The sequence below is a fragment of the Danio rerio genome, chromosome 24 (assembly GCF_052040795.2).
Source record: "Danio rerio strain M-AB ecotype USA chromosome 24, GRCz13ab, whole genome shotgun sequence".
In the NCBI taxonomy this organism is placed as follows: domain Eukaryota; kingdom Metazoa; phylum Chordata; class Actinopteri; order Cypriniformes; family Danionidae; genus Danio; species Danio rerio.
In genome coordinates, this window is record NC_141044.1 from 24981621 (window position 1) to 25001389 (window position 19769).

General features: G+C 35.5%; 3 protein-coding genes across 7 annotated transcripts in view; 1 reads left to right on the forward strand and 2 right to left on the reverse strand.

Moving 5' to 3' along the window:
• Nucleotides 1-19769, forward strand: part of ropn1l (rhophilin associated tail protein 1-like) — a 193175-nt gene that overhangs the window by 76470 nt on the left and 96936 nt on the right. The gene's annotated exons all lie outside the window — the stretch shown is intronic.
• c1qtnf9 (C1q and TNF related 9) lies at nt 555-6487 on the reverse strand. Of its 3 annotated transcripts, NM_001441922.2 has the most exon segments (4): nt 555-3252; nt 4388-4501; nt 5734-5796; nt 6260-6487. In NM_001441922.2, coding segments are annotated over 4 exon segments (1134 nt in total). In that variant the 5' UTR covers nt 6447-6487; the 3' UTR covers nt 555-2482.
• tagln3b (transgelin 3b) overlaps nt 10267-19769 on the reverse strand; it is a 66399-nt gene continuing 56896 nt past the window's right edge. The window contains exons 1-5 of one of the 3 annotated variants that reach the window (XM_087308921.1): nt 16653-16991; nt 14139-14345; nt 13877-14051; nt 11350-11452; nt 10267-11236 (exon numbers count right to left, since the gene is read on the reverse strand). In XM_087308921.1, the coding sequence (XP_087165047.1) occupies nt 11095-11236; nt 11350-11452; nt 13877-14051; nt 14139-14345; nt 16653-16667 (642 nt within the window). In that variant the 5' untranslated portion in view covers nt 16668-16991 and the 3' untranslated portion in view covers nt 10267-11094. Of the gene's footprint in view, nt 11237-11349; nt 11453-13876; nt 14052-14138; nt 14386-16652; nt 16992-19769 lie in introns of those variants that run through there. The other 2 variants (NM_199720.1, XM_087308922.1) reach the window with 2 other exon arrangements.

Here is a 19769-nt window from a genome sequence, read left to right on the forward strand (position 1 = left end):
TTATTGTATAACGATAGTTTGTTCTATCAAAAATATATATAGTTTTAAGGGGCTGATAATTTTGGGAAATATTTAAGAAAAAAAAATCAAAGGTGGGCTAATAATTCTGACTTCAACTGAAATCTTTTTTTTTTTTTTTTGGCTTTTGTAGGTTATCTATAAGCTAGCTAGCTTTTCCCTGTTCACTTGCAGTGTTTTGCCTTAAATTCATATCCATCAATATGATCAACAGTTTTAATCAATTGTACTTCATGCCTTATGAGAATTTCTGTCCTAACAAATGATCATTGCTGATACATGTGAACAGGGTCTATCTGACAATGCTGTCTGTATGCAAACCTTTTCAAAACAACAAAGGTAAAACTTCTATTATTTCCTTTTTTAGTGCACTGTTGTCATCATGGAACCCCAATTGAGCAGAATAATGACACCATTGTCTCCTATTGAGTCTTTTCAGCTGAAATTGTATTCAATTACATAACTGATATATACATTTTGACTGAATATAATAGTGATGCTTTAATTAGCAAAAACACTCTCTCAATCTCATTTACAACAGAAGATTTCATTTATTTTTTATTACAACTCTAAATTTATGCTTTGTTCTTGATTTTGAACATTTTCTGGTAACACTTTACAATAATGGTACATGAATAATGATGTTTTAATATGTAAACTGAAGACTTTATCATAAACTAATGATGAGTTAATACGTGCGCTAATCATGAACTAACTTTAACAACAACATGAGTCACAAGAGTTTTTGCGTGAATAACGGCTACTTTACATGCTTGTTTGTTAATTAATGTATTGATTACCACATTAGTTTATGCTTAATTTAACCATCATGAACTCGTGACATGATAATGTAGATTGATGTCATGACTTTACTTGGAGGGGCACATCATCATTAACCCATTATTAACTACTCATGAACTCCTTATGCATGTCCAACTAGTGCGTTTATACTAAATAACTAGGGCTGTCACTATACTGGAAGTTGATACCAATCGGTAACGAAATTTAAGAATATCCATTTTCAGCCATTTTCAACAAAAAACACTGTGATTGGGCTTGAGGGTCATCAGTTCACTAAACTTACCACTGTTTACTGAGTGTAATCACAGATACAGGGACACTGGAGTGTTTTAAAGCCGCGATTTATCAGCAGATCACTCGTTTGTCAACTTATACACAAACCAGCTGATCGACATTTAAAACGCTGCAGTGTCCCTGTTCCTGTGGTTAAACTCAGTAAACAGTGGTGAGTTCAGAGAACTGATGATCTTCGCGGCCAATCACAGTCATTTCTGTTGAGCACGTGAATACAATGGCAAATAGGCATGGGACGATAACCGTTTTCAAGGTATACCCCGGTCTGGAAAAGTTAGGGTTTTAAAACAACCAAGATTTTCTCTAATACCATTCCTAAGGTATGTGTAAAAGTTTTTTTTAGTCCAACAGTATCTCCAGCAGAAAATATATCCGAAGATGCTGTTTTAAATTGTAAAGAAATCTGTGTTTTTGAAACTAAGACAGCAGAAGTCACTAATTCATTTGTATTATTTAGCCTGACATGTTTACTGCTCCAAAATATTTTAAATCTTTTAAAAAATAAAATATATTGTTTTCAAAGAGGATTTTTTTGTTTTGTTTAGTACCCAGACATTTAAAAAGAATATATATTAGAGCAGTAATCACAACACCGTGATACCGTGAAACCATCATTATTTTATCCAAGGATATCATACCCTTATAATCTTATACCAGCCCATGCCTAATGGCAATTCAGCACTGTTTAAGAATGCGCTCAAATGTTCACAGGAAATTGACGATTGAAAAATAAAAGTACCAATTGGTATCGAATTCCAGTATCGTGACAACCCCATAAATAACAATAGTTAAGAATGAGTTAATGATGATGTGCCCTTTAAGTAATGTCATGACATAATTATACATTAACAGCTCATCAGTTCATACATTTAGCTTAAACTTTAATGTTAATTAATACATTACTTAAAAACAAAAGTTAAAAGTTAATTCATGATTCGCGCATACATTAACGCATCATTAATTCATAATATTGTTTATTTTGCATATTAACAAAGTGGCAAAAGATCTGAAGAAAATCAGCACACTGCCACTTTAGCTCTCAAAACATTTTTAATGCAACAACGTTTCGACCTACATGGTCTTCATCAAGTTGACCTTCATCAGGTTGACTTAGCTTCTCCTGATGAAGCCCATGTAGGTCGAAATGTTGTTAAGGTATATATTTTAGAAGAGCTAAAGTGGCAGTGTGCTGATTTTCTTTTGAACTTTTGCCACTGTGTTTTTGATTGAGCACATGCCTTTGAGAATCCTAGATGTGCGCACATTTCTGTTTCTTAGATTGCATATTAGTACATCATTACTCATGTACTGTTATTGTAAAGTGTTATCCATTTTCTTCCTGTTATTTGCACGACTTCAGGCAGGATCTTTAGCTTGCGAAAAGAAGAAATCCGGAAAAAACTGTATCATCATCATCGTCTGCATACAACCCATTGTATAGCTGTCTATCAGCCACTTGCAACCACACTTTGTCGCCTACTTCCAGTTCCAGGACGGTCCCGCCAGAAGCCTGGTCCTCACCACCTTGGTAGCTGTCCATAGTGTAGATGACTCGCTGACCGTTCTTCATCAGCACCACTTTCACGTTGCGAGAGAAGACAGTGATATGGTAGGTGAAAAAATACGCTCCCCTTATGGCACACGTGAAGCGTCCCGTTTCAGGATCATAGTGACCTTGACTGTTATAGAGGACTCTATCAAATCGAATTGGAGCATTAGCGGCTGGTAATTTGGTGCTGTCGCTTAATCTGGCTGAGAAGGCACTTTTTGGTATCTCTGGCATGTCCCCCTTTGGACCTTGCTCTCCCATGTCTCCTTTTGACCCCCTTTCACCACGAACACCAATGCTGCCTTTATTACCTGGTTGTCCGATCTCACCTTTTGGGCCTGGTCGTCCGGGAGGCCCCAATGGACCCTGTATGCCCTTGTCTCCTTTATTGCCGATGTCTCCTTGTGGTCCTTCAGGGCCTACTGGACCGACATCTCCTTTTATGCCTTGTGGTCCTGGAATACCAAGTTCTCCCTTCTGACCTTTCAATCCCAGTGGCCCTGCAAAGCCTTGGGGTCCCATTTTGCCAGGTGGGCCCCGTTCCCCAGTATCTCCACGTTTGCCCTTTGGACCAGTTATGCCAGCAATACCTGAAAAAGGAGTAGCCTAATGATAATAGCATTAGACATATGCTGTTACAAAGCAATCGCACAGTAATTCATAACTTTTGATTTAGTGGCTAATTTGTGTGTAATCGTATGATCTCATTCATACAATTTACTAGGATATGCTTATCCCCCAATGACAATTAGGTTTAGGGGTGGAGTTGGGTGCCATGCCTCCTTTTAAAGAGCCCCTATTATGAATTAAAAAAAGGTCATATTTGTTTTATAATATGCATTTATTTTTACCTAATTAATTCCCATATGATTCGTTTAGTGATTCATTTGTTCCTAAACCCCTCCTTAGCATGATCTTAATCTGCACTGATTAGTCGATGACCCAGTCTGTTGTGAATGGTCGACTGCGTTCAGCGTGAGACAGAAAGAAATGCCTACCTAGGCTTATCAACAATTTTGAAGTAGTCGGAGTGCAGAGTGTATGTGTGAGCCCAATGCAGGAGAGAATTAAAGCAATGCAGTTTAACACCAGCATATATAGGGGCTCTTTAAAAATCATACATTTTCGTACATTAGCCACTAAACTGACAAAACATAAAATAGTTACATTTCCTCATAAGATCAGGCTGTTAATGACTATCCAAGAAACACAAGATATCTTAAAATGAACATTGTAAAATAAATTATAATTTATTGTATAATATAACGATGAAAACATGATGATAAATTATGTAAGTGCAAGTGCTGGGCAAAGATTAATCGCAATTAATCACATTAAAAATAAAAGTTGGTTTTGACAATATATAAGTGTGTGAATCATATATATTTTTCATGTATATGTAGTTAAGATGTGATACACTTTCATTTAAATATAATTTCTATCATATCAATATATATTTTAAATCAAAATATAAATAAACAAGTTTTCAAATATATGCAAGCATTTGTGTATTTGTAATTTTGTATATACATAATAAATATACATAGCACACACACACATATATAATGTCAAAACAAACTTTTTATTTGGAATGCAATTCATAATGATTAATCTTTGTCCAGCACTTGTAAATATTTAAAATTATTAGCATTTTTGTTTTTTTAGCATTTCATAATGTAATACAGGTGTCCTGCAGAGTTTAGTTCCAACCATAATCAAACACACCTGAACAAGCTAACCAGGATCTTACGAGGTATACTAGAAATTTCCAGGCAGGTGTGTTGAGGAGAGTTGGAGCTAAACTCTGCAGGGACACCGGCCCTCCAGGACAGAGATTTCCTGTATTCAGATATGTTCACATTAAACAACAAATGTGTTTCTTCAGTTTCATGAAGTGTAAAAGGCATCTTCGATTGTCAAAATGATCCAAACTTGACAAATATGGTCTAGTCATTGGTATACATCAGCCCAGCAGGCACACATCATAAGACGTTAATATTAGGTTAGATTTAGGCCATGACATCAGGTGATCAAAATTCAATGTCTAGCCAGCGTCTAAGGACGTTATTTTGACATCCAAAAATGACGTCAAATTACGTTGATATTTGGTTGATTTTAGGTTGGACATTGACGTCAGCCTGACGTTGGGTTCTGACGTCAACCAGATTTTCTTTTCCAAACAAAATCCAATTTCCCCATGACATTGGGGTACGTTGGGGTACAACGTCAATATGATGTCATGCTGATGTCCTGTGCCTGCAGGGAGGGTCACCAATCTCATTCCTGGAAGGCCAGTTTCCTGCAGAGTTTAGCTACAACCACAATCAAACACACCTGGAACAAGCAAACCAGGATCTTACTAGGTATACTATAAAATTTCAGGCATGTGTGTTAAGGAGAGTTGGAGCTAAACTCTGCAGGGACATTAAATTTCCAGTTTTTAGATATGTTCACACTAAACAACAAACATGTTTTTTCATTTTCATTAAGTCTAAAAGTCATATTTGATTGTCAAAATGATCCAATATGGTTTAGCCCTTGGTATACATCAGCCCAGCAGGCACACATCAAAAGACGTTAATATTAGGTTAGATTTAGGTCATGACGTCAGGTGACCAAAATTCAATGTCTAGCCAGCATCTAAGGACAACATCCAAAAATGACGTCAAATTATGTTAATATTTAGTTGATTTTAGGTTGGACATTAGACATTGACGTCAACCCGATTTTCATTTCCAAACAAAATCCAATTTCCCCATGACATTGGGACTACGTTGGGGTACAACGTCAATATGACTCCCTGGAGGGCTGGTGTCCTGCAGAGTTTAGCTACAACACTAATCAAACACACCTGGAACAAGCTAACCAGGATCTTACAAGGTATACTAGAAACTTCCAGGCAGGTGTGTTGAGGAGAGTTGGAGCTAAACTCTGCAGAGACACCCGCCCTCCAGGGCCAAGATTGGTGACCCCTGGTATACATTAAGAAATGACTTTTTAAAATGTATTTCTTGATGTACAGTATAAGAATTTGAGGATTTATAAATGCACACAACGAAAGTAATATTTACCAGAATCTCCTTTATCTCCTTTCAGCCCCGGTTTACCAACATCACCGCATGTTCCTATATCACCTTCAGAAAGCACCAAAAGTTACATACTTTACTATGAAACATTTGCACAATGAATATACACTATTAAAAATTATTATGGAAGTTAAGGTTCCATAACAGCCTTTAACATTTATGAAACATTCCATTGATACAAACATGTCTTTAAGTCATTCAACTGTTCTTCTCAGTAAGAAAAACATGGTTCTTTTAAGAACTGTTCACTGAAAGACATTTTAAGAAACGGTAGCTCTTCTGTGGTCTCACTATAAAAATCCTCTTCAAAAGTATTTTTCTTAAGAGTGAATAGAGGTCAAATTACCACCAGTTTGAGAAACCATGCCAATGTCTTGCACTTTACGTTCAAAATAGTACCAAAGTATTTATTTTACAACTTTGTTCAACTTGTGTACCTATCTTGCCTTATAACTTAGCTCAAAGGTGACTGATTAACATGGAGTCAAGGAAGTTTTGCTTTCATTCTTACCTCTATCTCCTTTGTCACCTCTGGCCCCATCTCTGCCATCACGACCTGGCATTCCGTTGTGTCCCGGGTCTCCAGGAATGCCGGGGTGACCACAAACACAACCGGGACTTTTGTCAGAAGCACTCTGTTCTGCAGCATTGACCAACACAACTAGAAAAAGCGTACAGATGAGTCTGGGACAGAGCATGGTTTTCCTAAGCACCTTCACCACTAGAGTCCAAAAATGGTGTTCAGGGACGCATAATGTGCATATTTGAAGATTTGTCAGACTCCAAACCTGTTATTTCATTGGTCAGAAAGTCATTGTTAAGATTACTTATTGTACCCAAATGCGTTACACATCACCTGTGTCCTCTATTTATATTCCTTTTTGTATTTCAGTTTAGATAATAATCAACCTAAAACATGCTACTGCACAACCCATATTAGCATGCTTTTGCAAACAAAAGCCATTTACATTCATTCCACTGCGGAGTAAAGCTTAATGTTAAACTGAAAGCCAGTCTGTTGCATTCGGCCCATTGCATCTTTTGATTTAATTTGTCAATATTGATTTGGTCGCTTTAGAAATGTTACCGAACATCCATAAAGTCGGTCTAAAGAGCATCGCTGCTTAATCCATATGGTCCCATGCAGCTCCTCTTGATTAAATTTCCACTTCAGTGACACTGCAAATGCAATCCAACGCATCCCAGCACTTGACCTTACGAGTGCTTTTCCATTTGGCTTTAAGCGTTTGAAATATGTCTTGTCTGCCTCCCACACTGAAACATAAAGATTTCAATTAGAGTTAAAAGGTTTCTATGCCTATATAAGAGTGCATATGACAGAGTTGTACAACACCATACAGTATAAAGCAGCTTTAGAATATATAGGTCATTTTAAAGGGAGAGTTTGCACCCAAAATTTGGATTTAAATGTTTGTGAGTTTTATGTTTTATGATGTTATTTTGAATAATGTGGAACCACATCGGTGTCCCTGATAGGAAAAAAAATACTATGGAAATCACTTGACACTGGTTTCCTTTCTAACATTTTTCAAAAGATCTACTTTTGTGTTCAAAGGAGGAAAGAAATGGGTAAATTGCAAAATTTTCATTTTTTTTTTGGGGGGGGGGGGGGGGGGGGGGTTGTGGTTAAACAAATCTCTTTAAGACATAATTATTTGACATGGGCTGTTTTATCCTGAATGTCTTCAGTGTAAAGTATGACTACTTAACTGGGGTTAAAGGCAAAATCTGCCTGACTGTTTTTACATTTTTAAAGCATTATTCTTTATGGGCACTCATGTTGACATGAAAGCGTGTTTCTGCCTTGGTTAAAAAACAAATAAAAAATTTGTTAATAATCAATCAAATTTTAGTTAATACAGTTAATGTGTCCGTTCTTTTTATCTCCAAAGTTGTTAGTTTAAATCTTGTAGGGAGGAAAATCTATGGATGAAAAAAAAAAGATTTAAGATCATTTGTGTAATTCTGAGTTTAAATAGCATTTCTATTTTTTCCCCCCTCAATGTCCGCATAAGATATACTGTACAACACCTGGCAAGAAGTATGGAATCACCACTCTTGGAAGGTGCTCATTCAAATGTTTAATTGTGTAGAAAACAACCAAACCCATACATGCCACAAAACTGTTTTCATTCAATAATCCAACCTTCTGGCTGTATGAAACACTAAGAAAAGAAAGGAAAGAACATTGTAGTCAATTACAACTGTTTTTACAGATCAAACAGGGGGAAATCATATGGAATCACCAAATAAAAACAACACTAGTACTTTGTTTGTACTACTTTTGCACCATTTCTGACTTTTATAATTATGAATTATCTGAGGCATGTATTTAACAGTATTCTTCATCAAGCTGTGTTTAACTTTATCTTATTGCAGTTGCCAGATCAGCTTTGCAGGTTGGAGCTTTGTTGTGGACCATTTTCTTTCATTTCCACCACTGATTTTCAATTGGATTGAGGTCTGGACTGTTTCCAGGCCATTCCATTTACATTACACATCTTTCCGGTAAGTTATCGCAGATTTTGCATTATCTTCCAGAACAATTGAGTCATCATCGCCAAACATTCTTTCAATTGATAGAATGAGAAAACTGTCCCAAATCTCAATCTAAACTAGTGCATTTATCAAGGATGTATTAACTGTCATCTCCCCATACCTTTACCTGACATACAACCTCATACAATGAATAAATTTCATTGAAACAGCACCAAACAATGCAAATTTGTGATTTATTTATCACTGAATATCACTCATTTCCAGTCGTCTACAGTCCAAGATTGTCTTTCTTTAGCCCACTGAAACCTTAATTTTTTCTGTTTACATGTTGATGTTGGTTTACGCTTGGCTTTTCTGTAAATAAATCCAATTTATTTTAGGCGATTTCTTACAGTCGAGTCACAGACATTGACTTTACTTTCTGCCTATTTATTCCTCATTTGCTTTGTTGTGCATTTTCTGTCTTGAAAGCAAGTTGCTTTAAGTTTTCTGTCTTGACGATTTGATGTCTCCCTATAGGTCTACCAGTACACTTCACTTTTACAACCTTCCCATTTGATTTGCACTTGATTCAGATTTTAGACACAGCTGACTGGGAACAACCAACATCTTTTGCAACATTCTGTGAAGATTTACCTTCTTTGAGAAGTTTGATAATCCTCTCCTCATCCCTCATGTTGGAGCCATGAGTTACAGTATGTCAATCAGCTTGGTTCAAGACCTCTTTTTTTTTACTGCAGACTAATTAGTGGTTGTAATCAGATACAGTTGTGTGTTTTAAAAACAGTTCCAGTACATTGTGATCCCATACAATTTTCCTCAGATTTGTGTGGTTCCATATTTATTTCCTCAGTTTGACCTGTAAAAACAGTTGTAAATGACTAGTGTTTTCTCTTTTCTTTCTTAGTGTTTCATACAGCCAGAAGGTTGGATTATTGAATGAAAATAGTTTTGTGGCATGTATGTCTTTGGTTTTGTTTTCTACACAATTAAACATTTGAATGAGCACCTTCCAAGAGTGGTGATTCCATTCTGTTTTCCAGGGGTTGTATATCTTTGCTATTGTGAGTTTAGAAGTCAAAATTGTGTTATACAAAATCATAAGTCTGCTTTGCAAGGTATAAACTGACTACTTTTCTCACAATTTCAATGTTATATCTAGCAATTCTGCTAATATTATTAGAATAGCAAGATACAGATTTACAACTTTAAGTTCATACATCAAAAATGAAAGATGCAAAACCTCAAGTCTAAGAAAAAATGATTTATTAGTCGTAAACTATGAGACTTATTTTTCATAATTCCATGTTTATATGTTGCAATTCCAAGTTCAAATCTTGGAATTCCATGTTTAAATTGAACAATTCTGACTTAATTTCGCAGAATTTTTCAATATTCGGAGATACAAAAATCATTGTTTTGAGAAAGAGTTGTGAGAAATAAACTCATAAACATTGAGAAAGTCTGACAAATAAGTTTAATTAACTATAAACTGAAGAAAAAGAACTCAAACACTTAAGATATTGTACAATATTTGATTAAACTTTCTTGTACTGTGTCCTTGTTACAGTGAAATCGTTCATTTAACTACAGAGTATTATTAATTAATTATAAATACTTAATAATATTAGGGTTAGGATGAGAGTTTAGGTCTAGTTGCATGCTATCATGCATAATTGCTATTCACCTTATTCTTCGTGTACAAGTGGGTGCAACTGATATTGTCTTATTGTATAACTGCTTTGTCTGTATAATCATGCAATCACTTGTTTGTAAAGTAGTTTAACCGTTTTCTGTGATTTATTATTCCTATTCTCCCATAGGCAACTTAATCTAAAGTTCTAAAATAATCTCAAACACGAGCGCACTTCCGTATTTTAGAATAAGGTCAATAGTAAGTACTTAGAACATGTAACACCTTGAAATAAAGTCCTATATATTCTTTAAGTTAAGAACCTGAAGTTTAGACCGCTATTTTATAAGAAAGAACAACACATCTTTCAATTTAAGATACCAATTTATTAAACATTTTCAAACATGGTCACCAAAACCAAGCTTATTGAAACCCACATGGAATGTTCACACACAACAACACTGATGGACAACACAAACAAATATATCTTTACTATTGATGACTATTATTAATCTGCATACAGTACTTCCTGCTAATATGTGCATTGACATCCATTTAGCTAAAACCCAGCAATAACAACAGTACACATCCTTTACTGTACATTCAAACACTATATTAAACAGCTGCGGTTTGTTATTTGGTGTATCCACACACACTTCGCTCTTAAAGAAGGCAGATTGCTTAGATAAATCTTTAATAATGACTATCTGCATACATATACAAATAAATAAAGTGATTCTTCTCACAAGCTTAGCAATCCCAACTTATATTAAACATACTGTATCTGGCATGCTTTAACTTCTTAAAGCGATAGTTCAACCCCCCCAAAATATCAAATGTCATGGTGTAATCTCCATCCACTTTGATTTTCTCCTTTTGTCCACAAAAGGAGATACTTTGAAGAATGTTGCATACCAGTAACCATTGAATTCCATAGTATTTTTTTTTCTACTATGGAAGTTAATGGTTTCAAACATCCAACTGCTCAATAAAAGTAACTCATTAATGTTTGAAACACTCTGATGGTTACCAACTGTTTTATTTTTGGGTGAACTATCGCTTTAAAACTTCAGTTTCATCATATCTTCATCAAATAGACACACCATCAAGAAACACTGCTTGGTAAAGGACTGTGTGAGGGGGTTTAAGGTCTTCTAGGTGTTTTAGGCAGGTTGCCGGGCACTGGTATAGCTTTACATAATCTGCCGATGCATCCCATAACCAGTCATGCCAGATTGAGATGCCCCACGGTTACTGCCCATCTGTAAACCAATCAGGTTCTGACCCTGGCGCAGTTGCTCCTCAGAAAACTCTCTCCGGTTGCCTTGAGACTTTCTGCCGCAGACAGGATCAAAGGGAGTTTACATGTCACTGAGACGCAGCAAAGTCCATTCACAAGACCTAACACACTGCTGTCAATACGTCTGCATAGGAAATGCCTTGCTCACCTGTGAAACCATTCTCTGTTTCCTCTGTATTGTCCATCGTCTTTTGTTATAGCCACGCTACCCAGCGCCATTAGCGTTCTCTGGACGGCTGCCATGTCTTTTCCTTTAACCAAGGGAAGTAAGAAGCACTGAAGTGACTCTGGCTATGAACCAAGAATGCAACTCGCATGCTACAATACATCATTCCAGAAAGGCTTGGCTGATTAAAAGTAATGGCTTTGAAATAAATTGAACTCCTGTGTAAAATAAAGGGGCTACTCGGGGGTTTTAGACAACAGTGGCTGCTAAGTGAATTACAAACAGCAACTTAAAGAGTTAATTCAGCAAAATTTCTTTTTAAATTTTGTTAATAATTCATTAATTCATTATACACCCTTGTGAAATTCCAAAACCCTGAGACCTTTTATCTTTGGAATGCAAATTAAAATATTTTCAATGAAATCAGAGAGCTCCCTCATCCTCCATAGACAGCAATGGTCCAATTTATAAATTCAGAACACATTCACACAATTCATAAATGCAGCAACACACAATTTTTGAATTCACAAGTTAAAATCATAAATATTTTTTTCGTCAAATTAATTGTATTTTTGACAGTTTAGATTTGTGTATTTATGAATTGTGTTTTAAACTTGGGAATTGGATGTGAATTTTTCAACCGTGTTTTGAATTTACGGATTGGATTTGTGCATATTTAAATCGTGTTTTGAATTTACGGATTGGATTTGTGTATATTTGAATCGTGTTTTAAATTTACGAATTGGATTTGTGTATATTTGAATCGTGTTTTGAATTTACGAATTGGATTTGAGTATTTAAGAATTGTGCTTTGGAATTTACGATTGGATTTGGTTATTTTTAAAAAGTGTTTTGAATTTACGAATTGGATTTGTGTAGTTTTGAATTGTAGTTTTGAAGCTAGTTTTGAAACTTACAAGTTGTGTCTCATTTCCGAGGTTGCATCTTGCGCAGGATGCCAACTTCAAAGGTGAGTCCTTCGAAGTCCACACAGGCTAAACCGGGCGCTTTGAAATGAGACGATCTAGCCTACAGAGGACGGATCTTGTCACCAGACAATCGTAACAGCTGCTGTTAATAAGCGCTGATAAAATCTTAATTAATTGTTTTCAAAGTGATTTTAAAACTTATTTAAAATAATCTGAAGGCAAAACAAGGTATAAAGAAGCTAGAAATATATTTCCTTTGATCCATACATGTACACATAACATGTAACTGTCTATTAAATCACTCTTTAGAAAGACATGACATACACATTTTTTTCTTAGATAGTAAAATAAACCTAATTCATACATATAAACTGGAGTTTTTTTTTTTAAACATCCTACTGTTATCAGTGCGCAATGAATCTTGGGACGTTTGAGGCAGCAGAGGATCCACCAGTTGTGTCTTATATTACCTTGGAAACGAAGGACGCAATTGGAGGCTGCGTTTAAAGGAGCCTTTAAGTTTTTTTCAAATGAGACAGCCTTTGTCGCACCGCGATGACACAGCGCACTTCGAATGCTTCCTTCAGAGGATGCATTCTCTGAAATGAGACACAGCTACAAACTTTTGTTTGCATTTGTTTTGAATCATGTTTTTTTCTTAGGAATTGGATCTTGTAAATGTGAATTGTGTTGTGGATGTATGAATTTAATTCTGTAAATGTACTATTTATGAGACTGATCTGGCTCCATTGTACGATGTATCGTCATTAGAGTCAGTCAGCAGCGCAACATGCACTTGTCGTATTGTCCTTAGTAAACACGCACCCTGTGCTGTTAGGAGATACAATAGTAAACAAAGTGTTTATTACAGTTTTTTGCTGCACAAAAGTGTTCTTAGAGCTTCATATGAATACAGTTGAGCCACTGAAGTCACATGTAAATGACTTGACCGTGTTTTTTATCCTTTTCTGCACTTTGTCGCTGGACTGTTGCTGGCTATGGAGGGTCAAAGAGCTGTCAGATTTCATATAATATATCTTAATTTGTGTTCAGAAGATGAACGAATGTCACAGGGGGTTTGAAACAAAGTAAAAGTGTGTAATTAATAACAGAAAATAATTCATTTTTGTGTGGACTAAACGCAAATAAGCAAGTATAAAGTAAACAAACTAGAAAAATGACAGCAGTGGGAAAACAGCAGTAAAAGGGAAAGTTTTATTCTGTCATCTTTACACATCACAAACAGGAGTTTATTTCTTCTGTTTAACACACTGGTAACTGTTGCCTTCCATGATAGGCGTTTACAACATTCTTCAAAACACCTTCATTTGTGTTTAATAGAAGAAAGAAACTCAAAGGTTTGGAACCACTTGGTTTGAGTATATTTTTATATGTGGGTATTTATGATCATAGCAACAACCTAGGAAGTTTTTTTTGGTACAATCTGTTCAGAGAATAGAACTTTTAAACAGTAATTCAGACATTAACATTCGTACACATAGCCCCTTTCATTTTTTTATAGCTGTCGCCAAGCTAATTCCTAAATCCAAGAAATACTCATAAAAGAAATTTTACTGTACCTTCCCACAAGTCCACTGTCTGAAAAATGTCTGTGGTTATTACTCCATAAGCTTCAGCTGCCTGAAGGAACTGCGAGATCTTTTCCATCTGCTTGAAGGCCATCTGAGTCTCTGAGATCTTCTTTATAGGCTCCTTACCTCGTGGATACAAACTGTTGATGAGTCTACAGAGGATCTGAGAATTGGGGAACGGGAAGACAGAGATAAATGAAAGATGAACACAGTCGTGTTGATGTTCTAGACTGACCGGGGTTTTACTCACAGTGCCATCCATTAACCAGTTCTGAAAGTTTTGTTTTCCTGGTTGTGGTTTTTCCACGTTTCCTCCACACTGAGCAACAATCCAGTCCTCCAGTCGAGACTCCAGCTCAGGGTCATATTTCTGCTCAATCTTCTCCTGCACCTCACGACTCAGTCCATAACTAGGGCCTCGGTTTGCCATGGTTGGTAACTTTATTAAGCTGTAGATCTTTGGACAGACACCAAAAATAATTCATTTAAATTTAAAACTTGATGTCATGACTGTATAGAAATAGTCTGAAACTTGGAAAAGGGTTAGGGATTTGGTAAGTGTAAAGTATGAACACACACCCACACACTCCCACAAACTTGAAATGGTCCTAAAAAATAGACACAACTGACAATAACTGTATTATTCATAGTCAAAAATAACTATTTTGTGAAAAAATGCAGCCGATTTCATTAAGTGTAAACATTTTGTAAAGTGACAAGACAAAATCTTAATTTGAGATATTAACTTAAATCTTGAAAAACCACAAACTCCTAAACAGCGTTGGAAAAGTTACTTTTGAAAGTAATCCATTACAACATTTTGTTACTCTCCAAAAAAGTAACTAGTTGTGTTATGAAAGTAATGGTTTACGTTACTTTTGAGTTACTTTTTCCATACCTGCCTGAGCCTTGATCTCTTTCAGAACTTACAGGCTATTTTTCTTTTTATAATAGAGGAGCTCTGCATTTTAACGACACACTGTATAACCTACACCTTCATTTACCGTTCAAAAAAATAAATAAATAAAAGTTAAAAAAAATTAGAACAATGTTACCTTATGAGAACTTCCTGACGCTACACATGCCGTACATACAAATTAGTAAAGTTGAAAGCAACGTGTTTGCTACTTAAAATCACTCTTCATTGAGACTATAATCCCCTTTTCTTCCATTTGTTAACAGTAATGAGAATATTTCCATCACAGAAATGTAAGGCTTAGTTTCTGTCTGTCCATCTTAGTTTCTGTCTGTTCCCGTGAGGAGCTTATTCTCTCATTGAGTGTGATTCAATGCAATTACACTAATGTAAATTCAGAAAATTATTTATTAAATGCAAATTAACTAATCTAAAACAGTAACTCAAAAATTATTACTAAAGTAATGCACTACTTTTTCGTTACTTAGAAAAGTCATATTATTACGTAACTCGCATTACTTGTATAGTGTTACCCCATCACTCCTCTTAAATTTCTAACAGGTTTAGAAAGATGCAGAGTTTGCGAAATGTGTAAATCTTTTTATATTATAAAATGTATATTTTTGTGCATTAGACGTTTAAGCTGTTCTTCTTTTTAAACTTAACTGTACAGAAATATTTGACCAAGTATTTTGTTTAAAAATAGACAAAATATAAGTCTGAGCTCCAAATCTCAACAGTTTAAGACACATTTCGTTTTGAAGTTTGTAATGCTCAAAAAGTGGTAATAAATGGATTATATCTACATCATGAATAAACTCCTTTCAACTCCTCCAAATCCTTGGTGATGCATAATACAGGATTAGAAAAAAAAAATTCTTGTGTAATTCTGGATTTGAATGCTAATGTTAGTTGCCCTTTACAGGCCCGTAGCCAGGAGGGGTTCGGGTGGTTCGGAAGACCCACCCCTCACTGACAAGGGTCCAGAATTTGTCCATACATATGCTCATTTGTCCTATTTTAACTGCTATGTCATCATAAATAGTGAAAATAACCCATCAAAAAAGCTTTAAGACTAAGTAGAATCCTCTGTTCTCTGTCACTTCAGTGACTTCAGCTAATCAGTTTTATCAAATGCAAAGATTTTTTCATGAGTTCAACATCCAGCTGTGCAAGAAAACATACAATCTGACATGAGAGAAATCATCTTTTGCTACTGTATTGTTTTTAAATAGAGAAAATATGTTACAAGTAACTTTTATTCTAAATCTTGGACCTTTTTCTTGAAAGAAAAAAATGACCAATAAAAAGGTGTGAAGCACTAAAAGTGGACACTATTAGATTTAAAATTGATTTGATTACTATTTTAGCTATTGTTGAATTTTCAAATGTACTTTTTTTTTCAAGAGAGGCTGGAAAAAATGAAAAGCTTATATAAGATATATAAGAAAAGCTTTTTATAAGATAAAAAATTATCGTTTTATTTTTTATTATTGAAATGGCCAGAATATGCTACTTTTTTCTAATGACACATTATGTAATTTGTCATTTAAAAATCAATATTTTTTCATATTTATTTACTCTGAATATGATACATCAAAAAGTGTGGCTATAATGACCTTCCGACAAACTAATTCAGCTATAGTGTTTAAAATGTGACTAAAATGCAGTATTTAAATCTCATAACTAAATAGAAAATAACTGCAAAAAGATCCACTTTTTGAGAAAAAGAACCACCCCTTTCACCAGGCTGGCTACAGGCCTGCTTTATTACACAATAGCATATGTTATATCGATATGAACTATTACTTTACATTTAAACACGGACTGACAAGGATCAATACTGACCTGGGTGTGGCCCATATGCTTCAGTTCCCACGTGTGACTTTCAATAAAAAGAATCTAAATATGCCTCCATCTAAACACATTTCAAATATTTGACTCAACCAGAAGAGCACTGCCAATATTCCTCAGTAGTTTATATTCAGACACAACGTGCAAACGCAAACTCCCTGCGCAGATTTTGCCCAAATTAGTTTTAAACTGTCACATTTAAACAATTAGTGCTAATTATGTCGTCACCACTAAAAGTGCTTGATATTGTGTAAAGATTTACTTACTGTAAAGCGATGTGGGTGTCGTCCTCCTGAAAGCGAGGTCAAATCCGTCCTGCGGTCACTGATCATCAGGGATGCTGGACTGGAACATCCGAGCAGCGGCGAAGGGGCGTGGATTCACTGTCCGGTTTGCGGAGGAGACTGGACTTATGAATATTAATTAGCATACGTAGCCTCGGCCTCGTGGAAATTTACCAAGCAGCGTCGGCGTGACTTGATTAACATTCATGAGCTGAGCCGAACAGTTTGGTCAGTATAATTGGTAAACGCACGTGTGGAATAGCAAGAAGGACAGACGACTGACCAAACAAATTCGACAATACGGTACACTTTTTATCAAGTGCTATACGTTATTTTGAAAACAAGACACTAGTTTGCATGTTTATCTGACTACGTTAAATGAGCTTCTTAATGGGAGAGAAAGACATGGTTTCAGAGTTAAAGAAGACGAAAAACAACAAGTTGGCAAATAACACACTGAGACTCTGCTGAGGAAAATAAATTGAGTACAATTAGGATAAACAAGTAATATCTAGGGTTCAGTGGTTAGCACTTTCGCATCACAGCAAGAAGGTCACTGGTTCGAGCCTCGGCTGGGTCAGTTGGCATTTCTGTGTGGAGTTTGCATGTTCTCCCTGTGTCCTCCGGGTGCTCCGGTTTCCCTCACAGTCAAAAGGCATGCGGTACATGTGCATTAAATTAATTTAATTGTACGTAATGTATGTGTGTGATTGAGTGTATGCGTGTTTCCCTGTACTGGGTTGCAGCTGGAAGGGTTTTCTGTGTAAAACATATGCTAATTAAGCTGGAGGGTCATTCCACTGTGGCGACTATAATCAAAGGACTAATGAAGGAATGGATAAAGGGACTAAGTAGAAGGAAAATGAATGAAATAATATCTAAACAAGGGTTAAAGCTTAGGGCCATGCTTTGTTATTTGTGCAGAATTATTTTGGGAGTATTATAACTAAAACCTCAATATGTGAAATAAAAAATAATATCTTTTAACTTTTATTTAATGTTTACAATGCAAATCCAATTAGATTTACTTTATTTAGTAAACAAAGCAAGTCTCTCATTTAATACATCTACTAAAAATACTACTTTACAAACTGCATTGTACATAAATCAGATGAACATTTTCATTTTGTCAATAATGTTACTGTAATTAATTTAAAAACTGAATATAGAATTACACACATTTACTCAAGTAAATAAACAGAATGATGGGCCTAAAATCTACGAAATTCTACACGTGCTACTGTGTGGGCCTAGTTAAAGCTACTTATTTTAAAAGTTCATCTTAAATAGACATATAAGTGACTAAACAGATTAACTTTAACAAGGCAAGATTAAATTAAGGGTTAGTTCACCCAAAAATGTCAATTCTGTCATCATTTACTTACCTATGACTTGTTCCAAACCAGTTTGAGTTGTTTGTTCTGTTGAACAAAAAAGATGATATTTTGAGGAATATTGGAAACCTGTAATCATTGACAATAGGAAAAACAAATACAATTGATGTCAATGGTTACAGGTTTCAACATTCTTTCAAATTTCTTTGTGTTGTGTTCAACATAAATACCTAAACAAACTGGTTTGGAACAAATCAATTTAAGTGATGAAAGAATGTATATTTTGAGTAAACAATCTCTTTAAATCTAAAAAAAATATATATCCATAAGACTACGAATTGAAAGTCTGAACATCTAAGTGGTGCAAACACATATTTAGGAACTGTCATTTTAACGACACCTCTGGGTGACAAATAACATTGTTATTCACATGTTTCATTTTGTGTATGTAAACTGCATGTTGCCATTTCAATTTCAGCTCTAACCAACTGATATAGAAAGGTCAGTCAGGTTGTTAAAAACAAGCTCATCGGTTAGGCAAGGGGGTAAAAAGCCCCCGGCCCATTGAACACAGCTCAACACTAATCACGCATGTTAATAAACAACCAAGCAGTTCCTGGAGCAGTGGCCCTGTGCGTCCTCCAAACAAACAGCAAGAGCAGGGGCCAGGAGAGGACTGAAAGGTCAGCTTTGATATAATGTGCTGGATGGGATCTTCACACACCACTAATTCATTAAAGTCATCTTAAATTTAAAGTTAAGGAAATATGCACACATGTCCTCTCCTATGTCCTCTCCAGTGTCTGGGGTTCTTTCCCAAGACTGCTGCCCCCAGGACCTGGCCCCGGAAAAATCGGTAGAAAAAGAATGAATGAATGAATATTGAATAAGCCATTAAACTGTTGTATAAATGCAATATCCCACTGCGATATGGTTGTATATCTGCACTGCACTGTGGCCTCACAGTATACACACTAATCACAGCATTGCTGACTTATTACAGTGCTATGAGTGTGATATTGTGCATATACATACTTTCCAATGTGTATTCTAAAGATAAATTATTATGCCAAAGGTTGAAATATACATTTTAAAGTAAAAAAAAAAAACAAAAAGAAAATTTCGTATTACCTTCAAAGTACTGTCAACGTGGAATAATTATTTTCATTTCCATGACGTCATAAACACCAAAATTCACTCACAGTTCATATTAAGGGGACCTATTGTGCAAAATCATTTGTACAATGAGTTTAAATACAGTTGTGTGGCTACAGCCTGTGAATATAACCAGCTTCTAATGTTAAAAATGTATTCATTATTTTAGAATCACACTTCATAAAAACATTCAGAAGAAACACTTTGATTGACATGTGAGGGGGAAAGCCTCTCCCATTAATGACAATCTCTCGCTCATTAGCATAGGACACGTTTTGTTTATGAACCTGCCACTATGCTGACACATAGGCATTATTCAGCTCCGCCCTCTTTTGAAA